This window comes from Lepidothrix coronata, unplaced genomic scaffold (genome assembly GCF_001604755.1).
Source record: "Lepidothrix coronata isolate B3197 unplaced genomic scaffold, Lepidothrix_coronata-1.0 Scaffold313, whole genome shotgun sequence".
Lineage (NCBI taxonomy): Eukaryota > Metazoa > Chordata > Aves > Passeriformes > Pipridae > Lepidothrix > Lepidothrix coronata.
Window position 1 is genome coordinate 54,821 of NW_016690493.1, and position 27,666 is coordinate 82,486.

General features: G+C 41.7%; 1 protein-coding gene across 10 annotated transcripts; it reads right to left on the reverse strand.

Annotated features, from left to right (window-relative positions):
• Positions 1-27,464, reverse strand: STON1 (stonin 1). 10 transcript variants are annotated; one of them, XM_017837852.1, is made up of 4 exons: positions 27,380-27,464; positions 13,619-15,597; positions 4,548-4,750; positions 1-4,172 (listed from the first exon to the last, which is right to left on the reverse strand). In XM_017837852.1, exons 2-4 carry the CDS (start codon positions 15,546-15,548, stop codon positions 4,098-4,100), a joined length of 2,208 nt encoding a protein of 735 aa, XP_017693341.1. In that variant the 5' UTR covers positions 15,549-15,597; positions 27,380-27,464; the 3' UTR covers positions 1-4,097. The 10 variants fall into 10 exon arrangements, 8 of the variants coding, with proteins under 8 accessions (XP_017693341.1, XP_017693342.1, XP_017693345.1 ...); XM_017837853.1 differs by having other exon boundaries at positions 27,391-27,440; XM_017837856.1 differs by having other exon boundaries at positions 27,369-27,396.
• Positions 27,465-27,666: the final 202 nt, after the last annotated feature.

Sequence of the window (27,666 nt, forward strand, 5' to 3'; positions counted from 1 at the left end):
AAATACAACTTTATTTTTTTAATCAATATGCAATCTACAAAATGTTATTACAAGATTATCAGCATGATCTGTTTGTACTTATACTGACAAAGAGACCCAAATAAAATTATAGTTTCCATTAACAGTAACAACACTGCTTCAGAGTTATCAGAATTATTGCTAAGAACTACTAACTGCAGCAATTAGTTAGTGTGTTTAGTTAACAAAAAGACAAATAAATGCAAAATAGAAGTATGGACACCAATACTGCAGCTAAGAAGCCTGTCAAGTAAAATAAACACAACCAAAAGTAATATGTGAAAATATGTTTTCAGATGTAAAGTACTTTTGGACAATTAATACAGAATCTGGGAAAAAAAACAAGGAGCATAAGGATGACAGTGGCTTGGCACCAAGTTCAATGGAATGCATCATCATCCTCATTTCTCAGGAGCTGCTACACAAGGCCAACTGGACCATTGTTTCCAATCACTGTAAAGCTTCAGCTTTGACACCCAGCAACACCTCTTTTCCTATCTTTTATGCTCTTTTCTGGTTGGAATAAGCACACACTGCAGGTTGCTTACTAACATCAAAAATCTTCTACAGCCCATTACCACGATTTCTTTCTTCTTTTTTTTTTTTCCTCCCCTTAGAGATTTTGATGCAGATCCCATTTTGTCAGTTAAAAGACTTCCATTGACTTCAATGGGTGTTTGAATCCAAAATTACATCAAGTACCATTTACCTACAGTAATACAATTAGTTTGAGAAAGATGAACGCGAAGATAAGGTCTGTCGGTTTCAGCTAATAGACGCTTTGTAAGGCAAACACACTATAAAAATAGCTGTTCTCATTGATTTATGTTTTAAACACAAAATATCCCAAACCCTGCTGGTCCTCTCTGAAGGAAACACAGATAGTATCTAAACACTGCCTTGTAGTAAACGTTAGCAAAATGTCAGCATCTTAAGTGACCCAAACAGTTGGAAGCATTGCAGTGACTGCAGGCACTCGCTGCGGGAAGCAGAGATCAGATACGTGTGAAACCTGGTTCCTCACATGATGCCAGTGTAGCTCATGGGTTATTTAAAGATCCAATCCTTCTGCTAGCTGGACACTGAGCATCACAACAGCTTATTGCAACTGTTCTTCCTCTCCATTCCCCCTCCCCCCCCCAAAAAAAAACCCTACAATTAGACTACTTACAGCCCAGATTTTTAAAGAATCAAAGCCGGTATGTTTACTCACTATCGGCTGCTGTCGTGTTCATGGAAAATGTTAGCAAATGAGTAGTAAACATTGAGAATATTTGCTCAGTAGGTTATACTCAAGGTCACCAGACAGTGCAGAAAAAAGGGGAAGCCAGGGTGTTTCTGCTTAGGCATGTTGCAATAGAATAGGAAGTTAGAATTTGAGGGGGAAAAAAAGTCAGACAACCCAAACTTTCCTTCATTAAACTGCAGCCTATTTTTAAATATTCTGACACTAAGGCATATAAACATCAGTTTGAGACTGAACAGGGCAATTATTCAACCTTAGGCTGCACTAATTGTCAGGTTTAAACAGAAAGCCATGTATTAAACAGAGTAACTTTCAGTGTGGCAATATTTCTATGGAATTAATTCCCTGTGATCCTGATCCAATTCCTATTAAAGTTAATAGCAAGACTTGCAAACCTCAGATGGAAATCCAAGATTTTGCAACATATATAAAGCTGTAGCTTGACCTTTTTATGTTAATGAGTTCAGTAAGTCTGAATGACCATTTGCACCATACCAGATACAATACAGATTCACCAGGAGGAATGATGACTTGTAAGCTGGTTGTTCATCATTTAGGCCACTCACTCAAAACAGCAGCTCATATCTTGAAGGGTCAACACTAGACAACCTTCTTAAACACATCCTGAAACAAAGCAGACACCTGAGAGAAGAAAAGCAGCCACTGCTTCTGTAACACCACCGGCTACTAAATGCCCAGGAGATGAGTGCTGTGAATGGAGGCACTAAGGTGAAAGAGTTCCTCCTTCTCAAGAAACAGAAAAATGGGGGCCAGGTGTGCAAGACAGGCTTTGGAGAGTAACCACTGTTAATAGGTTTACTAAATTAGATGTATTAATGCAAGTCAAAACAAATCAGCCTCAGACAAGGGTTTGCAACACGTATTTTGCTTCCTCTACCTCATGGAGCAAAGAGATACATAGATATTGTAGCTCTAGTATAACCATGGACTTCAGCAAACTGCAGAACTTGTCATGGTGCCAAGTACAAACACTTTGCCCCTTAGTTCAGCCGAGCAGTATATAAACCAAAATTAAATATTAATAAAACAAAACAAACATGATTTGAAGGTGCTAATGGTTTCTCAATTCAAAACACGGATGGAGGATGGAAGAGCTGAGACACATTTGGATCACTACTATACTCCAATGCTTGCTTAGATTTATAACAATATAATCTGCTAATAAAAAGGGATATATAGAGAAGCCCAAATACCATAATAGTCTATTTGGAGCTTTGACAATGCAATACCCATAAAAAACCTGCCCTCAGGACTTACTGTAGAATCTATTACCCATTTCATTCTCAGCTTCCAAATGGGGGGAAAAGTTTATTGTGATGAACTAGGTTCATATTATGGCCTTCTGTTTCCTCAGACTGGTAATTTTCTCAGTGCATATCCCACATATTTCTACTTTTGGGGAATAACATTTATCTGTATTTTTACACAGTGTTCATATAAACAGTTACAAGCTGTACAAAATATAAAGTGAGGCAGTGCATTACTATATTTTTGTTATCCACTAATTTCAGTTTGAAGTAAGGATAGTTTTAGGAAAACTGCAGCCAAAAAAAAGTATCAGGAGCATTTTTTCAATTTATAAGATTTTTTTCAGACCTGGAATTACAGCCTGCAGAAAATGATCAAGGGGATAGAGGCTGAGGGGAAGTATTAGAGCCTTTCCCTAAAAGACGATTGTTTGTTGAAAACATATTTAACACACTGATGTGATTAGTAGCTCAGGCTGCCTGATGAAGCATCACAGCTTCATGTCTCTTGTGACAGTCCATTTCTGCACTATTTCCCCATGGAAAATGCCTTTAAAGCCAGTAGCATGAAAACATCTCCATTCCCATGTATGAAAAGACTGTCTTAAAAGTTACTCAAAGCCACAACTTCTGCAATTTCCAAACCAACATCTGGAATTTGCATCCTAAAGGAGACCCAAAGCAAACAGCAGCCATCAGCCTTTTCCTCAGCTTGTGGGGGAAAACCTCCTCTGGCGTATATTCTCAAAGCCTCATCAAATGAAATGGGCCTGGACTGATTTACACTTGCTGAGGATCCACCCCTTACCTCACTTGCTACAGTAGTGAAAAAGAATTGTCTAATGCTGGCACAGAAATTACAATCACGTGTGCCATATGTTTTTTTTCCCCTCGAGATTACTTTGAGCGAACCTATAAAGTGCTGGGGAGGAGACAGTCACAGCCACAGAAAAATGAAGAGTGTTATTGCAGAGGAACTTTTCCCCTTTTTACCAATGAAATCACCCAGTTTCCAAGTCATTAATTAAGGCTCTTGTCAAGAATAGTGTTTTGACTTCTTCTGTTCACATACATCAAGGGGAGGAGAAACATGAGGGACTTGAGTTTTCAAACAGCACTAAGAAATATAATTGGTCCTGTTGGACCTTACACAGATGCTGGTCTGCATATAAGCAGTCTGGAAGTTTTTATTACCAAATATTACATGTCCAAGTGACATGAATTCTTTAAGTAGTGCCACTAGGTTTCAACATGGAGTATGAGATCATTCCCAAGTCATAGATACACAACAGGAAAAGAATATATTACAATCAGTCAATTAAGTGCTCACATCTTGCAGCTCTTTATAAGGAGAGCTTACTCATACCAGTATTCCCATGACAGGAAGCTTACTTGAATGCAGGCCAGTCAAATGAGTACTGATTTGCAGAATCAAACCCATAAGCATTAAAAAAAAATTCAATGACCATGTTTATCCTAAACTAGGTCACTGCGCTTCTTCTAACAATAGAATTTCCTATGTAAATTGATTCCTACTAATATCCTATGATGATGCCTCTTCTCTTTCACTGCATTAGGCAGTTGCCAGCCTTATCTGGGTCTTCTCCATCAAGCCTAATCCACTTCTTTTCAATTTCAACCTGTAGTTAGAAAACAAAAAGAACCAGGTAGAATTAGCAAATAATTGGACACTGAAAATGTGAACTGCAGCAATGACATGAAAACAAGATTTGACAAGAACCAAAACATTTCCAGACCCAACAGATTTCAAAACCACTACTCCCAAAAATAGCTCAGCTGAGGAAAAACAAGGCTGCATTCACAGTTCTGTTTTTCAGCACCATCTTTGATCAGACAAGGAATTATTATTTAATGATTCTTTTGCTCAAAATCATTATCAAAAGTACATGCAAGATATGTTTAGAATATAGAGTACAATTGCTTTTCAAACACTGTATGGGGGAGTAGGGAAGAAGAAGAGGAGGAAAATATGGAAAGCATAGCCCTTAAAGTACCTGGCAATTATAAAAAGCTTTCTGAACCACGTGTTTCTGGGGCTGCAGATCACTCTCTATGCCCAGGGACTTGACTTCTGTTCCTGAGGCACAGGTATCATGAACAACAAACTGGACAGTAGCAAATGGATACCAGTCAGATGGTATTTCCTGGTCTGATCCAAGTTCCAACTTATAAGACAGGCTGTGTGGATGATCTGAATCTTGAAAACAAAAAGAAAACCACCACATCATCAGTGAATTATCTTTTCTTTGTTTACAATATAAGATTCATCTCCTAGCAAGAGAGCACAGCTCTATTTTTTTATAAATACAGAGCAGTTGTTATGATACAAGATTATTCTATCTATAACATTTTGCTACTTGGACATAAGGTGCCCCTTTACTCATTTTTTTTCTGCTTCAACACACTTTTCACAATCATTGCAGTTTTACAAATTAATTTACGCAAGATTTATCAAATCCTTCCAGCTTCTAGTTGAGAGAAGAATGTTACAAACTTAGGGCTTCATTGCTATATTCATACTGTTTGGAAGAATCTAAGTTTTCTCTTAAAAATGCACTTCTTATGCTCATAGAAAAATAAAAACTGAAAGGAACCAGTGTAGCTAAGGCAGAGATGCTGCCCTGTGTGCAACAAGCCCCCTTTCCAGAGATCTCCACTGTAGGAATTTTACTGGAGTGTTTATTTCAAGTACTACAGCTATCTTGTGTAACATCATTTATTACAGTATGTCTACAGCAGAAAGATAAAGGCACAGCTCAGAGTGCTGCTCAAACAAGATATATCCCAGCTGCCAGGCTAAGGGCTACCTGGACTCCCTTTCTAGCTTGGTTTGTTACAGGAAAAGAACATAACCCCATGTCTTCAGAAAAAAAAAGTATTGCTAAAATAACTGCCATGTTATAAAGCAGAGTCATGAAGCCCATGTGCAGGATATTCTGGAGCAGTGTAATCCAAGCTTAGATCCTAGGGATCAGTTGCTTTAGCATTTCTTACATGTGGCAGTGATATGGGAAAGCACTTTTGGCACAGAGGAACACCAAGGTGAAAGCCTGCTTTCCAAAGCAACTGAAGTCAGTAGGCTCACTGTGTGCATGAAAGCAGTACAATATAACATAACAAAAAGAATCCTCTCCAAATTCTTTAGGGCAAAACGTCGTAATTCTGTGTTTCTCCTTCTCTCCAGGATTTTAATCATCAGCACAGACAACTAACTATGCTTTGGCTGCAGGCAGGAAAAAAAAGCAGAGAAAGGATTGGCTGTATTTTGTCAAAGGCAAACCTGGCAGTGCATATTTGGTTTTCATCTATTACAATGAATGGCATCTCAAAGTTCAGGCAAAAACGTTCCATTCTTTATGTACTGGCTTCCTCTGGTGACAGGAATCAATTTCATATCAGAATGAAGGAAATACTGAAGATGGAGTTAACACACACTGAGCTTTATCCATCCCATGGGAAAAGTCATGGTAATATTCCACATCCACAGGCTCACAGGCATTTTGTAAGGCAAAAATAAATAAAAAAAGCTACATCTCCATTGCTCCTAGGAGTCTTGGATCATCCTCTGCTCTGTGCTGCAGGTTTTCCTGGAATCTGCCTCACAGCCTGCCCAAGAGTTTAGGAAATAATTTACATTTGAGCAGTTTGATGGGCAGAGTTCTGTCACACATATCTCTGACTGCATTGGAGCAAAGTCTAATTCAATAAACCATCCTCCACATTTCATTTCAAGGCTGGCATAAATCAAAAGGCCCCCAAAAATCAAGACTTGAAGAGCATGAAATTCATGTTCTTTATTCTTAATCATACTAAAACAATTCATATTTTTTTACTAATTACATAATTAGCATAATTAATAATTCCCCTCCCTCTTCTTTGCTGTTTTGCACAATTAAAACTCAACTGCCTGGAATAAAAGGTGAGGGAAAGGGAGGAAGGAATAGGCAGAGTCCTTTGTATTATCAGCCCCTAAATTTCAGAGGGGGAGGCCTCTGACTCTTTACTCTTTTTCTCCACCCTTCTTTTTAACACGTTTAATAACAGCAAAAATCAACAGTAGCTTACAAAGCTGTTTGCTGACTGCAAGTGTTCGATGCCCCAAAGACACACACACACAGGAACACAGCAGCATTTACAGCCACCACTTCAGAGAAGAGACTTGTCACTGGACAAGTGCAGTCCTTCACCAGCTGGACTCCATATGTGGCTGATTTACAAGCATCCCCTGCAGACTTGCTCCCAGCAGTACATCGCATTCCATCCTTATCCTAAATGCTGATTCTTTACATGGATTTCAGAAAATAGTGCTATATGCACACCAGCTCGGATCCTGCACCATGGAAGAGTATCAAACTCTGGCCATGAAGTCTCCCAGGCGCCTCTGAAGAAACATGTATCACAATGGAGAGCCAGCAACCACTCCCCATGTGGGAGCAGATGCTTCTTTCTATCAAAGCACAGATCTATTACATGCTCATAAGGAAATGGTGACAGAAATTGAGGGAAGATGTCATGCAACTCACACATAAATGCAAGGGCAGGTCCATAAAAGGGACTGGTAGGGATCACTGCAACAAAAAATGTGTAGGTCCCAAGTTCTGGGAACAAAGCTCCCCTAGATATGTCCAATATAATAGCACCTTTAAGGTGAGCGAGTAGGCACCCAGCAATGGCCAATGCCAGCACAGAGGGAGGGAAGCCAAAGCAAGCAGGACAGGCTGGAGAGATCAGATGGAAGAACTTCACCCCTCCTTGCAGACCTTGCAACCCACCCACCTCATCAGTCAAGGCACAATGCTTTACAACCCACCTGCACTTAAAAAATGATAACCATCACCCAAACCATGGCCCATGACCAAAAGGAGCAGCACTATCATTTCCCTTTCATACAAGAGCCTGCTGTTTAGTGCACTTGTGCATGAACTGGGCTCAGTCACACACAACTAGATAGCAAGGCTGGTGTGGGGGTGGAGTAAGAGGGACTGACTGCAATTTGAGCTAAATTAGGGCTCTCGGCATGTGTGAGACATTGCTCACACCTCTGAGCACACCACAAGACAGGGTCCTTCAGGGCACTAAAGCGAAGAGTGCCATGCCAGGGGCATGCAGCATGTGGCTGAAGTCTCAGGACAATAACACAAAACACAGAGACCAGTAAAACTATAACATTAGGGATTTTATTTCAGAAATAGAGGGAACAAAGTCAGAAATAAGGGTTAGAGACACCCGCCAACCCCTTCAGAATGAAGCTGCAGCACTGAACAAGTGTGAGGAGGTGGCGTTTCATCACTCATGTACCCACGGATGGGCAGATCTCTGTATCTGTGATGTGAGCCTTGTCCGTGATCTGCTGCTGCTCCTCTCTTGCTGTGTCCAAGCCCATTTCTCCTGCACTAACACTCTCTTGGTCCACAGTCCCTCTTCCAGACATCCTGGATGTGGTGGAATGAGCCCCTGTCGAGGTGTGCCTCTCCATCCTTGAATCCTCCATCATCCCAGCAACAGCTGTGGTGACAGCAGCATCAGCAGTGAAGGAGGCCACAAGGAGCACACCAGTTTCAGAGCCAAACCACGAGATGTCATCCCATGTGTGCTGTCACAGCACCACAACCCACCTGAGCTGTACTCCTTTTGGCTCCCTGGGCCTGGTCCATTCTCCTGTGGTGGTGCCAGGATGCAGCTTGGCAACACACTTTGTTGTCCTGGTCTTTGTGCTGTTTGCTGGGTTGGGCTGTGCAGACTGCACATCAGACACAACTGAAGCATCCTGAGGAAGATAGCAGGGGTTGCAGCACCAAGATGGCATGTCATGTCTTGGCTAGGGAAGCAGCACTCTCTGCCTGTGGGTCTATGGTTAATCAAGGATCTGTTGTTTGGAGTCCATTTGTGGTAGAAGGAAACCAGTACAGATCTAAGGGCTTTTGGAGATCAAATTCAGCATCTTCCAGCTGGAGGGGGGGGAGGTCTTTGAAGAAACAAACAGCAATGGGAGTTGTCTGGATAAGTATTTTGTCTTCCCAGAAATGGAATCCAGAAATAATCACTGCTTGGAATTTTCCTAGGCAGAGCTGATGGCAAATGTTGGATGATAGGTGTCCACTTGAGTCCAGGCATAAATGGTCCACAGTCCACAGCCTAGACCATTCCTCTTGGTCTGCTGATGTTAGTTGTGATTCAGTACCATACAGCCCTTAAAGAAACCTCTGCGTTTATATTCCAGCTGACCCACACCCATGAGGTGGTCTTGATGTTGGGATGCAGTGAGTTCTGGGATGCTTCCTTTTCCTTAGGTGGTAACCTGCAAAGGTAGAGACAATAGTTTTGGGATCTCGGTAAGGCTACTGCCTCGGGTCCTCTGGAGCAGCCTCCATTAGACATTTTTGCATGCTCCTAAAATACAGGGTTCCTCCCAGCCCATCTATCCCTTGTACCAATGTCAATGTCAGAAGGAGGTACTCACCGCTTCACTTGTGGAGAAGTCCTGAACTCCTAGCAATGCTGAACTGTGTTAGGAGCGTAGAGCAACTTCTTCCCATAAGATGTCAGATGACAAAGTGACCAGCATTGGTTGACCAAACATTGCCTTAGTTTCCACCTAAAATTGGCCAGTCCTTATCATTTCTCCTCCATGAAACTACTGCTTCCCAGGCCTTGTATTACACTGGAGTTAGAATAACAAAGAGAGGCTGCATGTACAGGATCCTTTTGCAAAACAAACTGCAATGCTCTAATGGCCAGAAGGAGAGAGAAGGTAGTTCTGTGGAAAGACAAGTGGGTTGGAGTAGGCACAGTGTAATCTGCATACCATGAGACAACATAGCCAGATGCAAGCCCAGCTATCCAAAATGTGGCCCAACAGGCATCATGGAGAAATGAGCACCTGGCACGATGAAACTGAATCACTCCTGAAAGGCAACCAGATAATTTGGGGAGATAATTGAGCTTTCACTAGCTGATTTAGGAGACAGAAATCCTACAGTTTAGGTGCCTGTGCAACTTGTTAAGACTTCTGTGAATTGAGAGACTTTAGTCTGTCTTGATTCTTCAAGTCTGGCTCTTGTATCCTAAAAAACATTCCAAATTCTTGCTCTCTTTCTCTGAAGAATACCAACAAGAAAGCCAAAACAAACAAACAAAAGATCAGTAAAACTATGAAACTAGATTCAAAATATCATTTAACACTCATATGGCATTTCAAAAGCAATTAATAATCTAACTTTGCATCTATTCACAGTGTTTAGACCTTATTTATCTCTATAAGTAACATTCAAGCAACCTTGATCTGAGAAAGGTTCCTGAAGCCAGGCAATTTAAGCCAAAAAAATGTACTGGTTATTTCATTTAAGTGGTAATTCTATTTTTGCCAAAATTGGTCCAATTATAAAAGTCTTATTTTGAACACGAAAACACCAACAATTACTAAGACACAGATTTATAATAGGATTGTTAAAAGTTAATAACTCCTGTAGCTATGTCTAAATGGCTGCATTTACCCAACCTGCTGGGAGAAATCCACAGAAAGTAGGGGAGTGGGAATGGTACCACCACCAAGGAGCAGCTTGCAGTGGTGCCAGTGCCAGAAGGAGGTGGCTGGGCAGGGATGGAGCCCACCTGACAAAGTCACGGCTTGGGGTTTCCGCCTAGGCAATTTAGAAAATAAGAAAAGCAGCTGCAGTTGCTGGGAACTGCATCACCTCCCACACTCCAGAGTCCATGCTCAGATGCTAAAGGCAGTAAAGGGCTCCCAGCAGCCACAAGCTCCCCTGGCTCTAATTTGCTGTGTTGTTTAATCACTGCTTCCTCAGTGTGGCTCCAGGATGCAGAATAAAAGAAGAAATAATCAGCTGAAGAGCTGTTGCTTTACACAACGGCCCAAGGAAGGAGGTGTCCTAGCAGGAAACACCACAGGACTCAAATTTACACAGCAAGCAATTAAAACAGAGCATTTCAAAGTCTCTCCCAGTCCCTGGGCAAGACAGGTGCACACAATTTCTCCACTGCAAAGACTGGCCCCAGCACTGTGCTAAAATCGTAATATGTTTTGCATTTCCTTACAAGTACCCTGACTTCAGAAATACAGAATCAATTTGCAGAAATTTCATTGGATCAGGCCTTCAAAGTCTGTGGCTTTTTTACTTTTTTTTTTACTTTTTTTTTTTAAATAATGCTAACATTCTGACTCCAAGCTCTACAAACTCTACCTATGTATATCTGAATAAGCATAGGCAGCTTTTAAAAATCTAGAGTATCTCACAGCTCATATCAACTTCACTTGACCACTTTTCCAAGGAAGTGCTTTAGTAGAATCCAGTGGATAATAACATATTTCAATGTCTATTATCGAAGCCACAATATAACTACAGGCAACCTTCCCTTTTCTTCTTTTTTTTTTTTTTTTAAGAAGCCTTGGGCAAAGGCTTTTTGACAGCAAAAGCCTCAGCATATTTTTCCCACTGCGATAAACATATTATGAAAGTTTACATATTTCTATTAGTCTGACTGTTTCCAGATTTTTGGCACGGCCTGGGACAACTCTATTTTTAAACTCTTAACTGTGTACGGAGCACTTGATAAAGAGGTTTAAAATTTGACCAGGCAGCATTACTACTAAAATGGTTTTTCAAACACATGAACATTTCAAGGATACAAATGATTTTGCAGGTCTCAGCCAGAGGAATTATTCAAATGTCAATAGTTTAAGCTACTGGTAGAAAATAACGTAAAGCTGTAGAATGCCACAAAAAAACCCAGTTTTTACTTTCAAATAACATAACTTTAAAGTTAATTGTGCACACCAAATCTTAAGGTGAAAGAACTGTAGGGAACTAAAAACTTTGGAAGACTTAAAATCTTTAAAATTTCCTAAATTGTTGACTTGGTTTTGCAGAACCAAACCTACCTTAAATAGCAAAGAATACTAAAAGCTTCCCAAACAGTTAGTCCAGTAAGCCTTGAAAAAATACATGGGTCATAGCAGCATTTCAAGGTGCAAACCCTTGAAACCTGGAGCACAGGACACCCATATCTACAGATCTGGAAGACCTGAAGAATCTTTTTCTGCCTACTAATTCTCCAACACCTCTTCATCAAATCCTCTGCCCTCCCTGTCCATTTTCTACTCTCCCCAACCCCTCCTTTACTGCCTCCCCTTATCTTCCTTCTCTCTATCATTTCTCTCCCCCCACCATTACTTCTGGCTTGGCTCCCTGCCTTGTGTTGGCACGTCTGCTGATGCTGCATCTCCTCCTCTCTCCCACTGCCTTGGCAGCCACCAGCATCCTCTCCGAGCAGAGCAGCAGAAACCCAGCATGTAAAAGGGAGGGCTCAGCCAGTTCAGGGGGAACTATATATGCCATTAGCCACAGGTCCAAGCCAACCACAGCTTCCTCCAAAGCAAAAGAAAGGGAAAAACAGAGGTGGCATTAACACAACATAATTTCTGATTGTGACCTCAGCGGGGCTTGGGCTGTTCCTCCCACCGAGCGTATCATGGGGAAGTGAAAGGCACAATCACTCAAGCCTTGAGAGACCTCAGCACCTGAGCAAGTCCCAGTAGACACGCAAAGGGGACAAGCATTTCCATGCAGCCTTGTTAGTAAACATACCACCTCTCATCTCTTGATGCAGGATGATTACAAATGCTGTTCTAATCCACAGGCAATTTAGTTCACACACAGGCTCAGGATAATATTCTCTTTTCATTTGCTCCTGCCTCAGTCAATCTGTTACTTTTGTCACTGAAATATCAATCTTAACTCAAATATCAAATTGTAAAATAATAAAATAAAGTCATAAGTACCTAAACAACAGGTCAGATTAACTATAACTTAAAATTAGTTAAAAATGAGGGGGAAAAAAATCCTTGGGAATTTTTTTACCTTTACCCTTCTTTTTTTTTTTTTTTTAATACTTTTGAATGTTAACTCTCATGCATTTAGCTGTCAGAACCTGGGAGCTTATTACTAACATATCTGAATACAGGACTTAAGAAGATGAAATCTTTTCTGGACATTTTAAAGAGGTAGTTAGGATAATACAAGACTAGGACAATCCATTTGTTAGTAACACACACTTACCCCCTTTTTAAAAGTACAGATTATACAGATATTTTAGGCAAAATGCTTTAACAGGTGCCCTTGTCTTACACAAATTCCCAAAGCCCAAAGTACGTATAATGCATATTCAAGCAAAGGATCAAATGCCTTCACTCTACAGAACTTAAAGCAGGATATTGTATTCCTCAAGAATTTTTATGCCTTTAGAAAAGTATTATGCCTTTAAAAAAGTACTGGTAACATGACTGAAAATTGGAATTTTAAAACCAAATATTTATATTTTTCTTCTCCGAAAAGTCATATTTTTTCTGGTAAATTAACTACTTCCATGTATGCAACTATAAACACAGCTGGTTTTATTGCTGCAAGTTTTCAGTGAGGTACCACCACCAGAAAAAATTGAGAATAAAGTGGGAGGCATTTTTCATCAGTGCAGCTATTGCCAAGAATGTACAGTCTCAATGCACAAACTAATGAAAGAGGTACTAGATATCAACCTTTGCAAAAGCACAGTCACCTTCCTATGGGAAATTTGACCATAGAATTTTCTAATTATGTATCATACTTACCATTTCTTAAACAATGCTGGAAAGCCACACCCAACAGTGACCTTTCCTATTAACTGTGTGATATCGGGTGGACGAATCATTTTACCAAAAGACTTTTTCTTCCCATCCCACCCATTGCCCAGCTGATATACAGAAAGAACAAACCCTTTCCTCTGTCTTACTGCAGACTTGATGTTTACTCAGAATGATGAGATCCACTTCCATGATGCTGCTCACTTAAAATGATTGACAATAATACATCTGTCTCCATCAAATAAATTAGGAAAATATCCTTTAAAAAAAAAAAGGCTATATTCTCTTTTTCCTAAAAGATTACTCCAGCTTCTACCAATAGCAGCACACAGATAAAAACCCAAAACAGGCAGATAATGGAGGTACACAAGCACAAAAACACTGAAGACACACACCCAATCCCATAACTTTATAGTGCAAATTATTTACTTGAATTTTTATCTGGAAGCCTGTCAATCTTCCACACCACAGCCCTGTAGGCACTCTCGTATTTTGCTGTTCCAACTGAGACTTGTATTACAGGATCAGATTCAACCTCGTGCAAAGCGCCAAGGCATGCTCTCCTATTCATTTTTGCTTTTAGGGACTTCTGCCTTTGGAGGTTCATGGTCCAAAGTGCTTTGATCCACTGTGTGGGAACAGGAAAGCGTATCATAACATTTTCACAGTATTTCACAGAGGGTAAACATGTTGGGATCGGAGCAGTTGAAGACATATTTATAAAAGCCTGAAGTTCAATGTATGCCCCCTGAACCACTACCGCAGCCTTCACGGAAAAGGGAAGGTCTTGCCCATTATACCGTGTCCTGAAACGCATCAGTTCCAGCCTACAGGCATCCGGAGGTGTAAACTTAATAATCCGTGACTGCTCGAATTCCTGCGCTTTGACACAGTTATGGAAATGGCAATCGAGAATATCGATCCACTTCTTCTCCTCCTCCTTGTCGAAGTAACGGTCGTCCCTCTTCTGGAGCTCCAGGTCATTCAGGGTTAGAAAACAGTCGGCACCTCCATTCACAAAACAGAGGCAGTAAATGTGCGTGATGACGGCACTTTCTACGAGTTTTCCTTCTGCCTTAGTGACTTTCCCCCAGAAGTTATCCACTATTTCCAGAGTCATTTCTTGCTCTTCATAATTCCTCTTTTGTCTAGAAAGAGTAGGAAGTTTCATAAGCTCTTCCTCAACTGTTACGAGGAAATCAGTGAAGTCATTATAATCTGTGGTGCCCAGTTTTAACATCTGCTCAGCCTCTGGCTCATGGATCACTTCTACTTTGGGATGATACCTCCTTTTCTCTGTGTATGACACACACTCGATCTTCACGGTATGGATTTTTCCCGAGACATTGTAGCTCTCTAATTTGGGTTCGGATAGCTTACATTGTGGCTGCAGCTGGAATTCCTTGAAAGGTTTCTCCAGGCCCTTTTCGTAATACATCTGCAACACACCTCCGGGTAGGACGCTCAGGTAAATAGGGCCCCATTGCCGAGATGACATCATGTTCTTCTTTTCAGGAATCCTCAGCATGAATGGCCACCCATCTGCTTTCCGGCTCCTGAAGAGGCTGTGTGGGATAGTGGGGGAGAGCTTGTGCCATGCGTGAGTGCTCGAGACGGGTGGGTTTTCCACGGTGTCACAGCTATCAACCTGCAGGTGTTCAAGCCTCTGACAGATGTAACTGAAGGAGCCCTGGTTAAGGCTTTTCTGATCGTGACAAGTTTCTTCGTCTTTAGGATGATAGATGCTCCTGTCGAGTACTCTGTCCTTCTTGTGCATGCTAACATTAGCTGGTGACATGCTGAGCGAGCACCCTTCCTTCCAAAAAGGACTGGAAAAAGCACAGTCGCTCTGGATGTATGGGAAGCGCCCTGGAGCTAACTCCTCACAGCTTCCTGGTGAGTTAGGGCTTCCTTTGTCTGCTGATTTGGAGACTGAAATCTTAACTGGATGGTCATTAGGTGAGGTGTTCAAAGGAAGGCTACTCGGTTTCTGTGAGGCTAGGGATGAGCAAATCCCGGGTGATGGAAGAAGGTTAACGTTTGAAGGCCATTCAGGGATGGGATAAAGCATGTGAATCCCAGACTTTGGGATACACGGGTTTCCTGGGTACTCTCTGGTAGGTGTAGTAAGTGGAGAGTTGCTGGGAGGTCCCGGACTTAGGTAGAAATCAACTACAGGAGATGAGAGTGGAGTGCTGCCTGTAGAAGATGACCTACTTGAAGACTCATGCAGACTAGACAGATTGAGTTTAAGGCCATTTGCTTTACAGCTACTCTGAGTATCAACTGATTTCTGAGGTGACTGGAAGAGCGGCTCATCATCAAAGGTGACCCAATTTGCTGGATTTGTGGAACACATCTTGCAGGAGAAGCTTGAGGCACTTGCACACACATCACCCGCACATCATCTATGAAGAAACAACAAACACGAGCAGAAATAAATTCTCTTGAAAGACAAAACAAACCTAGCCCTTATAAAATTCAAATCACACAAAGCTCAAATTTGCAAGCAGTTCACAAATCCAGTGTACTTTGTGTTTTACATGTATAATCTGGCATAGCTGTGTCGAAACAGATAAGCTGCCCAGGAATCCTCACTGCTCTCTCATGTTGGGAGTTCTAAGCTCTGTGAGTTGCTCAGAGCATCTGATCAACGCAGCCTCTCAGTCAGAGAGCAGAAAGCCCCAGAGTGGTGTAGGACTGCTTGCATAATACTTTCAGCTTAATACTATACAGCATAATACTATACAGCTTACGTGTATTTTGCAGTATGGACAGAGATTTTCCATACTAGGGATCTGCTCCCCTCCTTCCCCTCATGAAACAAAACAGCACTTTACTAAGAATGGTGCAACTGTTTCCAAAAAGAAAATCGGGAAGGTGAGAAGGGATTATTTTTTTCATGAAAAGCTGTAGCAACTAGGTGCTGATGGTAAAGGTACGCATACTACTGCTATCAAGGGCAACCAGCCCACCAAGATAACACACACACTGAGCAATCAAGGCAGGCATTCTCCTTCTGCAATGGACATGAGCAAACAGAGCAGTTCGTGAGCATCCACAGGTGAGAGGCAGCAGGAGCATGTTGTGGCCACCAGAACAGACCTGGGACTCATCACCCACTCCATGCTGACATCTGAGGTGCCTCCTGTCAGGAACAGCATGGGTAGACTGGCCCCAGATGCCTTCTGGACCTGGACAGGAATCTCTTTACATCAGTTCCTTCAACCCAGACTTATGCTCTCAAGGACTGGACATGTTAGAAAGAAGGGTGGAAAGGCATAAACTTATAAACAAGAAATTAGCCCTAAGAATGAGCGATACGTTCCCGTTAAAGGGTAGACTATGAGCATTCACTGCAGATAAAACACTGGTGAAACAGAAGTCAAGGCCAAGTAACAACATATCTGCTAAGCACTGAATTGGCTGATGGCCTGGAAAAAGGACAGGTCTTTAATCCAATTAATAAACTACACTCCATCAAACAAAGTGTCTTTGGTAAAGGGCTCAGCTGGATGTCCTCAGAGCAGGACTATAACCAGTAAATAATTAATCTTGCCTTCGTGGTTTTAAATCATGCACTGAACTTTAAATATGTTCACTGCATCCTTATGCAGAGTATGCTGTCCCCAAAGTTTTTCCTCCCCACTGCTCCCGACTGATGAGGGAGTGAGCAATAAATTGCTAATGCCTCAGGAGGAATCGAGTACAATGGAGCACCACGGGGCACATATGAACATCGCTCATTTGATAAAAAGTTATTCTTGTTGTGTCAGAACACATTCACATTTGCCTGAAAGCACAAAGAAGGCAAAGTTCATATAGACAAAAACCACCTGCACATACATTACTCCGTTAATTAAGGTCAGCTAACGATGACTTAAAGCTATTCCCCTTCATGCATAGAAAGCCACAGTTAGGCCATTTATTAATTGCACAGCGCTACAGCACACAATCACGTAACCATAAAAGCCATTCTTTATCTGTAACATTTAGAGAACAGTTAATTTCTAGACATGCCACAGTTCAGCCAAGTGAAATCTTACGCTACGAGTCATTATTTTACCATTTCTCCATTATTTCTTGGCCAGTTTATGGCCGTTAAGAAAGTACCATAAACCATGGCACAGCCCACTCTCTCTGCAGCTGAGCAACTGAGGGCTTGCAGTGGAGGAGGACTCTGGTCCTTCATTAGTTTTTGAACTCTCGACCTTTTAGTTCAGAAAAATATTTGCACTATGCTAGTTATTTTATAAGCACTCTCCTCTCCACTTACAGAAAGAGAGAGAGAAAAGGAACAAACAAGTTACAAATTACTATCATAGCTCAGACACACACAAGTACCAGTGTATCATTCACCCACACAATCACATCATCAAAATAAAGTGCAACAATGGAAAGAAAAATCACAGCTATTTGTTCTTGGACTTGGTCATCATTTTTGTCTCCCGTTCCACACCCTTCTCCTCCTCTCCCTCTGGTTGCCACCATGCCTCCTTCAGCAGTATATATTGATTATTTCTAGATTAGGAAATTTCAAAGTTTTCAGCCCTTGTTTCATCTTTAACAAGTGTCATTTGTTAACAGCAGCTTACGTGACGCTGTCTCGGGTAGTGGATTTTTTTGTAACAGCCAGGACCGTGGGGCAGCCTGGTAGACAAAGAGCATAATAGAAACAGCCTCAAAGGCTGCCACTAAAAACTCCTCTGGAATTTACAAGAGATAAGCATCTGCCAGTGAGAGAAAAAAACCACACTGTGGATGGGAGAGGGAGCCTTTCTCTCCAGAGGGGTTCCAGGGATGATCCTGGAGTACTGGGTGAAGCTCAGTGGAACTGATGGTGAGCTCGGCAGCCTGACAAGGCACAGACCTATGGTGTGACCACAGCCACACTCAGGGGGCAAATCACACAACACTGAGATGTGCCAGTAAAAGAGAAATCATAAAATGGGAATGTAAGTAAATAGAAATGTGGCTTACAATAAAGAACAAATTTTGCAGCCTGTTTCCCTTTCTTGTTAGAAATGAAGCTTTTCATTGTCTTTTATTATTTCGAGATGTTTGGGGTTTTTTTTTCACAATGTTACTATTCACTTTTTAAAATGTGATGTTACAGATTATTTGGCAGGTTTTTTCCTGTTACAAAACAGGAAGACATTTGAAATCCACCTGCCAAATATTTAATTTCAGTCAATAAGTGTCAATGAAGAAAACCACTTTCCCAGATGGAGCTCTCCTCTGCAGTCACAATACCCTCAATTGTACCTGTCTGAAGCTGAAGCTTTGACCTTTTGTTACTGTTCCAGATACATGTGAGGTTTTTTTAAAGGAAAAAGGTACTGATGATAGCAAAAACACACAGGCAAGAAGTAAGTGTTGCAATTGATAGCAGTTCCCCTATTGTTGCTCTGCTGATCCCCAAAACTGACTACTAGGAATGGAGGAAAAAAGTCCAAATGGATTTCTACAAGCTGTTTGAATAGTGTCATGGTAATAAAAGGAAATAAACCCTTCATCTAGTATTTAAAAAAATACAAAATAAGTCTTATGCTACATCACTTGTTCTCTGATGCTTTTACATCTGCACAACACAATAAAGGAATGCTTTCAAGTTCTATTTTGTCCTAAACGGTTCTCCGGATTCCTCCTTATGAATTGGGATGTTCTTCCTTGAAATTGCAGTAAATCTGGGTTTCAGGATGGATGTGTTTTGCCTCCAAATAGCAAAGGGTCCCCATGGGATCCCCATAAATGTAACCCAAATGCTTTGGCTAAGAGGAAAATGATACAAGATGCCATTGATCTCCATTACCATATAAGTTATGTGGCCCATAACATTTAAATTACAAGCACGTGTGGTATCTCCTTCAGATATGTGACAGGAAATACCATTTTTATAATATTGAAACTGCCAATAAAAAAAAGCTGGCTGAAATAAAGAGTTGCTCCTAAATGCATTAATGCCAGTGAACCCAAAAGTTATGACTCATCTCAGTTCATCCTCTTTTGCTGAAAATGGTCTTCCCATTTATTAGATTAACACAGTCCCTCAGCATTTAATGAACAGTAGTTGCAGCTTAATTTCTTCATTTTAATACCTCAAGGAAGGAAGGAAAAGAAATTCTACCCTATTATTGAAAGATTTCATAGGCTGTAGCTATTACTGGGTCCTTTGTTGCTTCAGAAATCCCAGATCAAATCTACAGCAAAAATACTCAACTTTTGTGCCTTGCTGGGGAATACTGTAAACTCTTCCTACACTGAACACTAATAATAACTTCCTACTCACTCCACAGTGCAATTCAAGGTATTGACTTTGCTACTTTTAATCCTTTTAACACCTCAGTCCTCAGCAAGCTGAGGATGCTCAGTTGTCATCAGCAATATCCCCACCACCCTGATAGTGCAGCCTTGCACCACCTCCTTCACAACAGGGAAGGAGCAGAATCTGAACCAGCATAGTGTATGATTGAACCCTCTGTGCATCTCACTCCCAGGGTCTTCCCTAAAATTTGGCACCAGTTAAAACCCTCAAGCATGTCCCTTCTGACTTAAACACAAAGGTCCTCTTTAAAAATATTGGAGGAGCATGGGGTCAACGAATGGGGAATGATGGGGAAACACTTCCCTTCTGCAAAGCATAAAGCAAGTAAACACAAAGTTTAATACACAGTACTCACATTCCCAAACACAGAGGAAAGCATAATTTTATGAATACATTTCTTCTTGCCTCTCTAGCTCCAGAGGCCATCGCGGCTTCAAAACTGTTAAGCCATACATCCTCTAAACAAATTGTCTTTTTAACACCTGAGCACATATCTTATGAGAGCCACTTGCACAGTGGGGTTTTATTGGGCAAATATCAGCCTAACTAATTGTTTCAAGCTCAAAAAAACCCCTCAGATTTATATACACTCAGTGTGACAAAACAGCTAAATAAATCCTTCAAAACAAGCTGAGCTCTTCTCATGAGCTACTCTGTGGACAATGCCTGGACATTTTATTTCCACTCTTCCAGAAAAACTATGGACTCCATACACTACTACGTGCCAATTATATTTCCAGGAACAAGGTCATCTGTTGCATACAGGCTATATAGAAACTTAATGCAAAACTCTGCATACTGTGCAGGCTATGGTGAAGCTGTCCCATAACGATACCATACGAGTTGTTACTGCTTCTTGAACACATATGTAGACAATTCCTCATGCATTTTGCCATAAAGTGTAGTAGTCTTGCAGGGAAGTACAAATTCTCTGCGGATTAAGCAATAAAGAACATATGGTATATAAAATACCCTAAACGTTTCTAAGCCCTTGTGATATCCAAGTATAATATGGCAGATTTATCTCTGTATTTTACAGCCATATTCTTTGTATCACTGTTTCAGTTATTACTTAACTCCAGAAAAAAACTTGAAGCACACCTTCTACATAAAATAATGCTTGATTTATGATGATTTGCCTCAAATTTTATTTTGATACTACATATGGCTGCACTTTTATTTAACTCTGCTCTGCCTCTCCTAGACACACCCAAAAAAACTTCTCCAACATATAACTCTGAAATAAACATAAGCAAAAGAGACACAACTGACGGGACACAGGAATTTCTTGGCTCTCACTGGTATTTGGGATATATACATGGATTAAGCCTCCCACTGCATTACTCATTTTAGAAAAAGGAATTGGTGTAATAGTCAAAAATATACAACTTCAAAGTGCAGTGTGACCTTATATTTACATTGCCTGCTCTCTGGGGCATAGGCACAGCTGGGAGAATTTTGGAGCTCACAGCTAATCTGTTTAATTTGGAATTCCTTACTCTTGGCCCTGAGAGCTGGAGGAATTAAAGCTTTCAGCTTTTGACAGTGAGCACGTCCCCAGAGCAAAGGCAGGCGCAGCTCTTGCAAACACCTCTCGCCATTACCTGTTTCTGCCCCGAGTCAAAGGGGAGGTTACAAACAAGGTGGTTGGTAGATGCACACACAGGCTTGAGAAAACTGACATTTTTAGGGGCATCAACACAAACACCACAGTATGTTCACAAGTGGAGACAACTTCCCTTGATAGGAAAAGGGTATGGCAGAGACTGAAACAGTCCCTAGTGAGGATGATGTCACAGTTTGGGATGTGGGGGACGCCCCACCACGAGGACAAGTACTGACAGCTACAGCACTGACAGTCTCTGCACGCCGGGAAAGCATCCAGCATCCAGCTCGGGAGGGATGCTACACACAGGAACTGGACAAGGGAGGCCTGAAGAATTGCCGACTCCTCTGCCTCAGTCACGTCTCATGCTTTAAAGGCTGTAAACAGGTATGAGGTTCACATGGGAGGGAAAACCTACGGGACGCTCTCAAATGAAAAATGAAAAAAAGCAGCAGATTCACATCCCTGCTAACTATCCAAGCCTGCTCAGCTGGGGCTGAAGTGGGTCTTCCCCAAAGAAGTAGCTCTTCCTGCTCCCAGCAGGAGGAGGTTAGATGGTGAGGACCTTCCAGTTTATATGAAAATTTAGCATAGCTATTTAGAACAGTTCTCATCTTTGCCATGAATAATCACCCAAACCTCAGCTGCTATGCACTGTAAGTAAACTCCTTTTCATGTCCAGATCCATTCTAGGAGACCTTCCCTAACACTCAGATGTGAAGTCATTCCAAAGCTGCCTCAAAAAGACAACAAAACATCATGCATGACTGGTCTTGTGTGTAACACCATCAGCTTCAACCAATCTTCCCATTCAGAGTAAGCTCCAATTCCCACACCCTCCCTCACCCCACTCCAGCAGCCACACCACCACGGGTGAGTCAGATCAGCTTTGTCCTTCAGTGTTTTCTTAGTGAGGAATAACAATTAAGGCAGCAAAGCATAGAGACAACATTTTACTGAAAGTTTTCATATGATTTTATGGAGACAAGCCAAAGGTATTTTCTATAGGAGCTGAGAAATTTTTAAAAATCATGGCAACACAGTCACCTGGGATCTGCACTGCCATTCCTCTCAAGAGTTTTGCAGAGCTTGCTATCAGGAACATAACTTTCAGAATGGAATAAGGTAAACTAAATAGAATAAACTAAAAATAAATTTAAAATACCATAAATAAACTAAAATAGAAATAAACTAAAATAGAAGTCTAATTTATTTGTCATTGGGAAAGATCCCGGAATGGAGACCTGAAGCCACTCTTGGAAGTCACTCAAGAACTTCTCCATCAACACACGCAGCCAAGCATTGAGCTGCAAAAAACAATAGCAGTCCTCTTACCCTTCAGGCCACCTCTCTCTCCTGAGGGGAACTATAAGGTTATTTGCAGAAGTTCCTACACTACTTGCTGTGACTTAGTAAGTAAGTAATGGCCAGTCTTCACGAGCGAAGATTTGGGAAAGGTCATTAACCCTTCGAGCCTGCGCAGTGGATTTTTTAGGTGAGACACAGCGTGCGCTGAACTGAGCCCACCCTTTAATCCTGAGGTTCATCTGCCGGGGCCGAGCAAGCTTGGACAGTGGCAGTGAGGGTCTCAGGACGTAGGTTTGTTTAGAGTGACCTTCTCTTAGATGGATTGCCTTACAGGGCTGACGAGCTCCATCTGCCCGGGGGGCTGGGAATCGAACCCAGGTCACAGCGGTGAAAGTGCTGCACCTTAACCACTAGACCACCTGTGACTTAGCCCATATGCAAACACATTACAAAACACGAGTCAGTGAATGTGACAGCACAGAGAAGTCAATTAAAAGCCAATCTCCAGCTACAAAACATTCAAAGATCCCAGGTTTGCAACGAGCACTTTCTAACATGAAAGAAAAAAAGTTTTCCCGATCCACAGCTGCACGTAACTATTTTGGTTCAGGAAGATTCAACCACATCTTACAACACAGCACCAACTCCAGATAATTCTGGCACATAAGAAAGAGCCGGATACAGGTACACTTATAACCTGTTTCGTGGTTTTTTTCCATGCAATCAAAGTGACTAAAACCACACATCTCTGGCATATCTCTTACTACAAAAATAGCAAACACCATTACTCGACACAAGTCTAAGCATCTCTGTTGGGTACCTCAGTTCTAATTTCTCAGTCATTTCTTCCAGATGACACTCAGGAGTTCCATCTCGGATGTCCCGCATTTTCCTGTTTACAGGGTGGATTTCCTATCTCAGAAGGTGACAGACTGTTCCAGTTCCAAGTAACATATGTCTAGTAGCATGTGGTTCTGTGCATCTTTGGACTCCAGGCTGGTAACGGAGAAGGCAAGACAGGGTGTACCCGTGTTTGTGCCCCATTTGCTGGCAAACGGGATGGTCACGAAAACCCTCAAGAGGACACAGTCTGCTATCAAAGACAGTGGGAACATTTTTACTAGCTTGAATGAGAACATGACTAAATCCTAAAAACCAAAAAAGAGTTCTCTATGTTTTACTGAACACCTTTAACAGAGGAAAACTCACTTTTCCTAGAAGAAATAACAAAAAGGCTAATCAAATGAATATTGACTACTCAGTGTTGTTAATCTCTTCCTATCTGGATATCTAAGACACATTATTTGTGTGAAGACGCGATTGCAAGTTGTTACACAAGATGCAACTGCATCTCCTGAAAACAAAATAGTTACATGCGACTGTGCGTTGGTAAAACTTTCTTCTTTTCTTTTTTTGTGTTATAAAGAGCCATTGCAAGATTGCGATCCTTAAATGGTTTTTAGCTGGAAACTGGCTTTTGACTGACTACTCCGTGCCGCTGCACTTAATTTCTTCCTATCATCAAGTTAGACAAGATATTTAAAAAATTCTCTTCACTGCGTGTATGTGTTTCTCTCATTTATACAACACAATCCCTCCATGGGGCCTTTCTTCTTTCTGCAAGTAAAACCCCCTGTTAGAAGAGGGATGGGGAGAAGGCAGAGGTTGCTGGTCAAGCTGTGGGGAGCAGTGTGGGCTCACTCCTGAAAGGTGCTTCTGTTCCCACTCCCATTCAGTTTCCTGGCCCAGTCCTGCTTTATCCTCTCTGAATCACACTCCTCTTCAGCATCACCATAGTGACTGCATAACTTACACTCTGTAGGCAGATTTCAGAGAGCCAAGGGACAATTGCAGTAGAGTCTCATGTAAACTGTTTATTGACATTAGCTGACATTTTACTGTAGGGAAGGTTTGTTGGGTTACTGTAATTAAAAAAAAAAAAAAGCCAACCAACCTTCAACACAGTGCTCTGGCCTGTGTTGCTCTGACAGGAAAATAAGACTATTTTTATTTACAGCACTTCTGCAGGTCACTAAGTTAATGGATTGTTACTGCATCTACTGAAGCAATTTTTAGCTGTGTTTAGGAAACATGTTATTATTAGGGATGCACGCACATCCCACAAAAGAGCTCTGGTCACGGCAGCTCTGCAGAGTGCTCTGGCAAGTAGTTTAACATCCCAAACCTCCCCCTCTCCTTTCCCCCCACGAGCAGAATCAGAGATTTATAATAGGCTACCAAACATCAGAAATGCAGTTATGGGTGGCTGTCCCACTTCTGTAATATCAAAAGCCTTTTTTTTTTTTTTTTTAGGATTAAGCAGCCCTCTGGATTAAAAAAAAAAAAATCTGGAGTGCTTTGGCACACAGATCACACATCAAAATACTAAGCTGTCTGTAGTTAGACACAAATTTAAACCTGGTCCTCTACTAGTGTTTGCAGTGTCCAAGGAAAGGGATGGATGAAATGCCACAAAGAATACATGACATAGAAGCGCACTTCAAAACCTTTGCCACTAATCTCAGAGTGAATATTAAAAGGTAAGGAAGCTGACAGAAATACTATATTTAGCATATTCACTGAACAACATAATATTCTCCTTTTTTAAAAATTTATTTTTGATTCAGAGTCAGTTTTTATATCTGCATTTAAAACTACCTCATGCTTTAGTGCCCAATACACAAGTATTAATACTTTCCTGGAGATGACCTAAGCTTTGCAGAAGTCTCTAAACATGAAAAGTACTGCCAGACAGCTATTAGTAACATTTTCTCACAAATCAATTCTCACCTTCATTGCAGGATACTCCCCTTCTCCCTGCCTTAGGAATACTAACACTAACGAGAAGGAGCGTCCCAGCTGAATCCTTGTTTATTTGGATAGAGGTATTTTTTAAGAGCAACTGATGACAGTCATGTCAGAAAGTATAATTCATAATGCAGACACCAAAAAAAGCCTCTTTTGGGTTCCTCTCCAAAAGCCTTTTAAGACAGACATGTGGGTAGCCTGGTTTCCTGAAGCAAAAGACATCAACTTATATTTATAACAATCAAAAACATAAAAAAAGGAGTGGTGGACTAGAGGGACCTTGTTTACCAAAACACAAAGTAAAACACTGTCCATAAGAGTGCATCTCTATTTGTGTAGTTGTGTGCGTTCCATGTTGGAGTTAATATTCACACACAGACTAATTTAAAAGCTTACATCAATTTGCTATTCAGAGATCAACAAGCTGGGCCATTAAGCTCATAAATCCCAATAACTTTTAAAGTGATAGAAAATAACATTTATTATATACTCATTAGGAAGAAGGAAAACAATCACACTGAGCATGAAGCAAGCACCTCGTACCTGCCTTCGGGCATGTTTTCCCACAGGTGTGACTTACAACTCCAACATCAGTTAAGTATAATCTCCAGCCACACTTCCTGTTGTACAAACTACTTCTATGCTTGACCACAAGTAGTTACAGAGTGCAGTGCTAAGTTCTCCTCGACTCAAACATGTAGTCAAGAAAGCAGTTAATCTTTCCTCACAGCATTTTCTCCCTGCAGATGCTTCCAGTGCATGAAACCAGGCAACAAGTGTTGCCTTCAGCTACTGCTTTTTCTTCTTTTACAGATAGAGAAGAATCTCAGTCCCCAGACAGGCAAAAGTGAGTTAACAGCAAAATAAACAGTTCATATTTAAGAGCCTCAGGCTCCAAAACTTCTGTCCCCTCCTCCCCAGACCGTCATTACCACTCTCCCAAAAAAAACTAAGTCCGGTTTGCAGAGAAATCTGTCAGGGTTTCTATTCCACTCCACCTCACAGAAAAAACACTGGGGAAGCACAGAACTGTGCAATTTAACTTTCGCTTGGCTCCCTAAAATACCTTAGTCAGCAGTTTTCTCAGCACACTTATTTACAACAAATGTCAGGACATCTACATCTTTAAAAAAAAAACTCACTGCACAGTCTCCCTTCAGTGAGTACTTACCTAAAGCCAGAAAACGAACACTTTCTGTATTTTTTCCCATCTACGGTACGTTTGAAACACCATCTCTGGGATTTGCACTACGGGTATATATGGTAAGTGCAGTCTAATCATTTCAACCCCATGTAGCACATCATTCTGCATCCGCTCCGGTTGTTTTCCCAAAGCCCCGGCTGGATTTACGGGAGAGATTTCTGCAGCAATGATTTCAAACACCATGAGCCTACGTGCATAGTTTAACATCATCAGCTGAACCACTAGGAAATATGAGAAAGGCTCCAGGAATTCACTTAACTTCGAGTATTAAATAAAAAACACTCCTCAGCTGCCCCAGACTCCTCCCTAACAAGGCAAAAGTCATGGGAATGTGATCCAGCAGGATGCCCGGCACCCAAACGCTACCGATTTCCGCTGCGATTCAAAGCTCCGGGCAAAGCCATCCCCCTTTCACCACTTCTACTTTAGAAAGAAAAGGAAAAGGGGAGGAGGGGAAAAGGAAAGGGGAAAAGGGGAGAGAAAACGAGAAAGGGGAAAGGAAAAAAGGGAGAAAGAAAAGGGGAAAAGGGAGAAGGAAAAGGGGGAAAGGAGGGGGAAAAGAAAACGGAAAAGAAAAGAAAAGAAAAGAAAAGAAAAGAAAAGAAAAGAAAAGAAAAGAAAAGAAAAGAAAAGAAAAGAAAAGAAAAGAAAAACAGAGAAAAAAAAAGGAAAGTGGAAAAAAAAAAGAAAAAGGAACCAAATATTTTTGTTATATGTATCATGTTCTTTAACTAAAACAAAGCAGCTCCATCCACCGGCCCGTTTCAAGTCAGAAGAACTTCGGGGCTGCGCCGCAACTACCGGGAAAATTCCACCTCGGACGGAGCCCCCACGGGCCCCGCTCCCCCGCCCCGGTCCCCAGGAGCGGCTGCCCCCGAGGCAGAGCCGCCCCGGCCCGTTCTGTACCCGCTCCTTACCAGTTCCTTACCAGTTCCTTACCAGTTCCTTACCCGCTCCTTACTCTCTCCCTGCCCGTCCCGGTCCCGGTCCCGGCGCCGGCACGACCCGCCCGCCGCCGGCAGAGGCAGCAGCGGCACCGGGCGGGGGGAGGTGGCAGGACAAGCCCCGCCCGGCCACATCCCGGGGGAGCATCCCCCAGAAAGGGGCAGAAGCTGCTGAAAGATGGGAGACTCCGAGGTGGACCAGCACCGTCAAAGTTCCCCTGGGAACAGGAGTTCCTCCAGAGACATACAAGGCTTGGAAAATGTCTTTATAACCAACAGGAT

What these genes read in the sequence shown, in the direction of transcription:
- STON1 (XM_017837852.1), bottom strand. Translation starts at nt 15,548, where the DNA reads ATGTGTTCCACAAATCCAGCAAATTGGGTCACCTTTGATGATGAGCCG. An exon ending in GCTTCCAGATAAAAATTCAA is followed by an intron (nt 4,751 to 13,618) that starts GTAAATAATTTG and finishes TTTGTTTTCAAG; the next exon opens with ATTCAGATCATCCACACAGC. An exon ending in AAGCTTTTTATAATTGCCAG is followed by an intron (nt 4,173 to 4,547) that starts GTACTTTAAGGG and finishes TTCTAACTACAG; the next exon opens with GTTGAAATTGAAAAGAAGTG.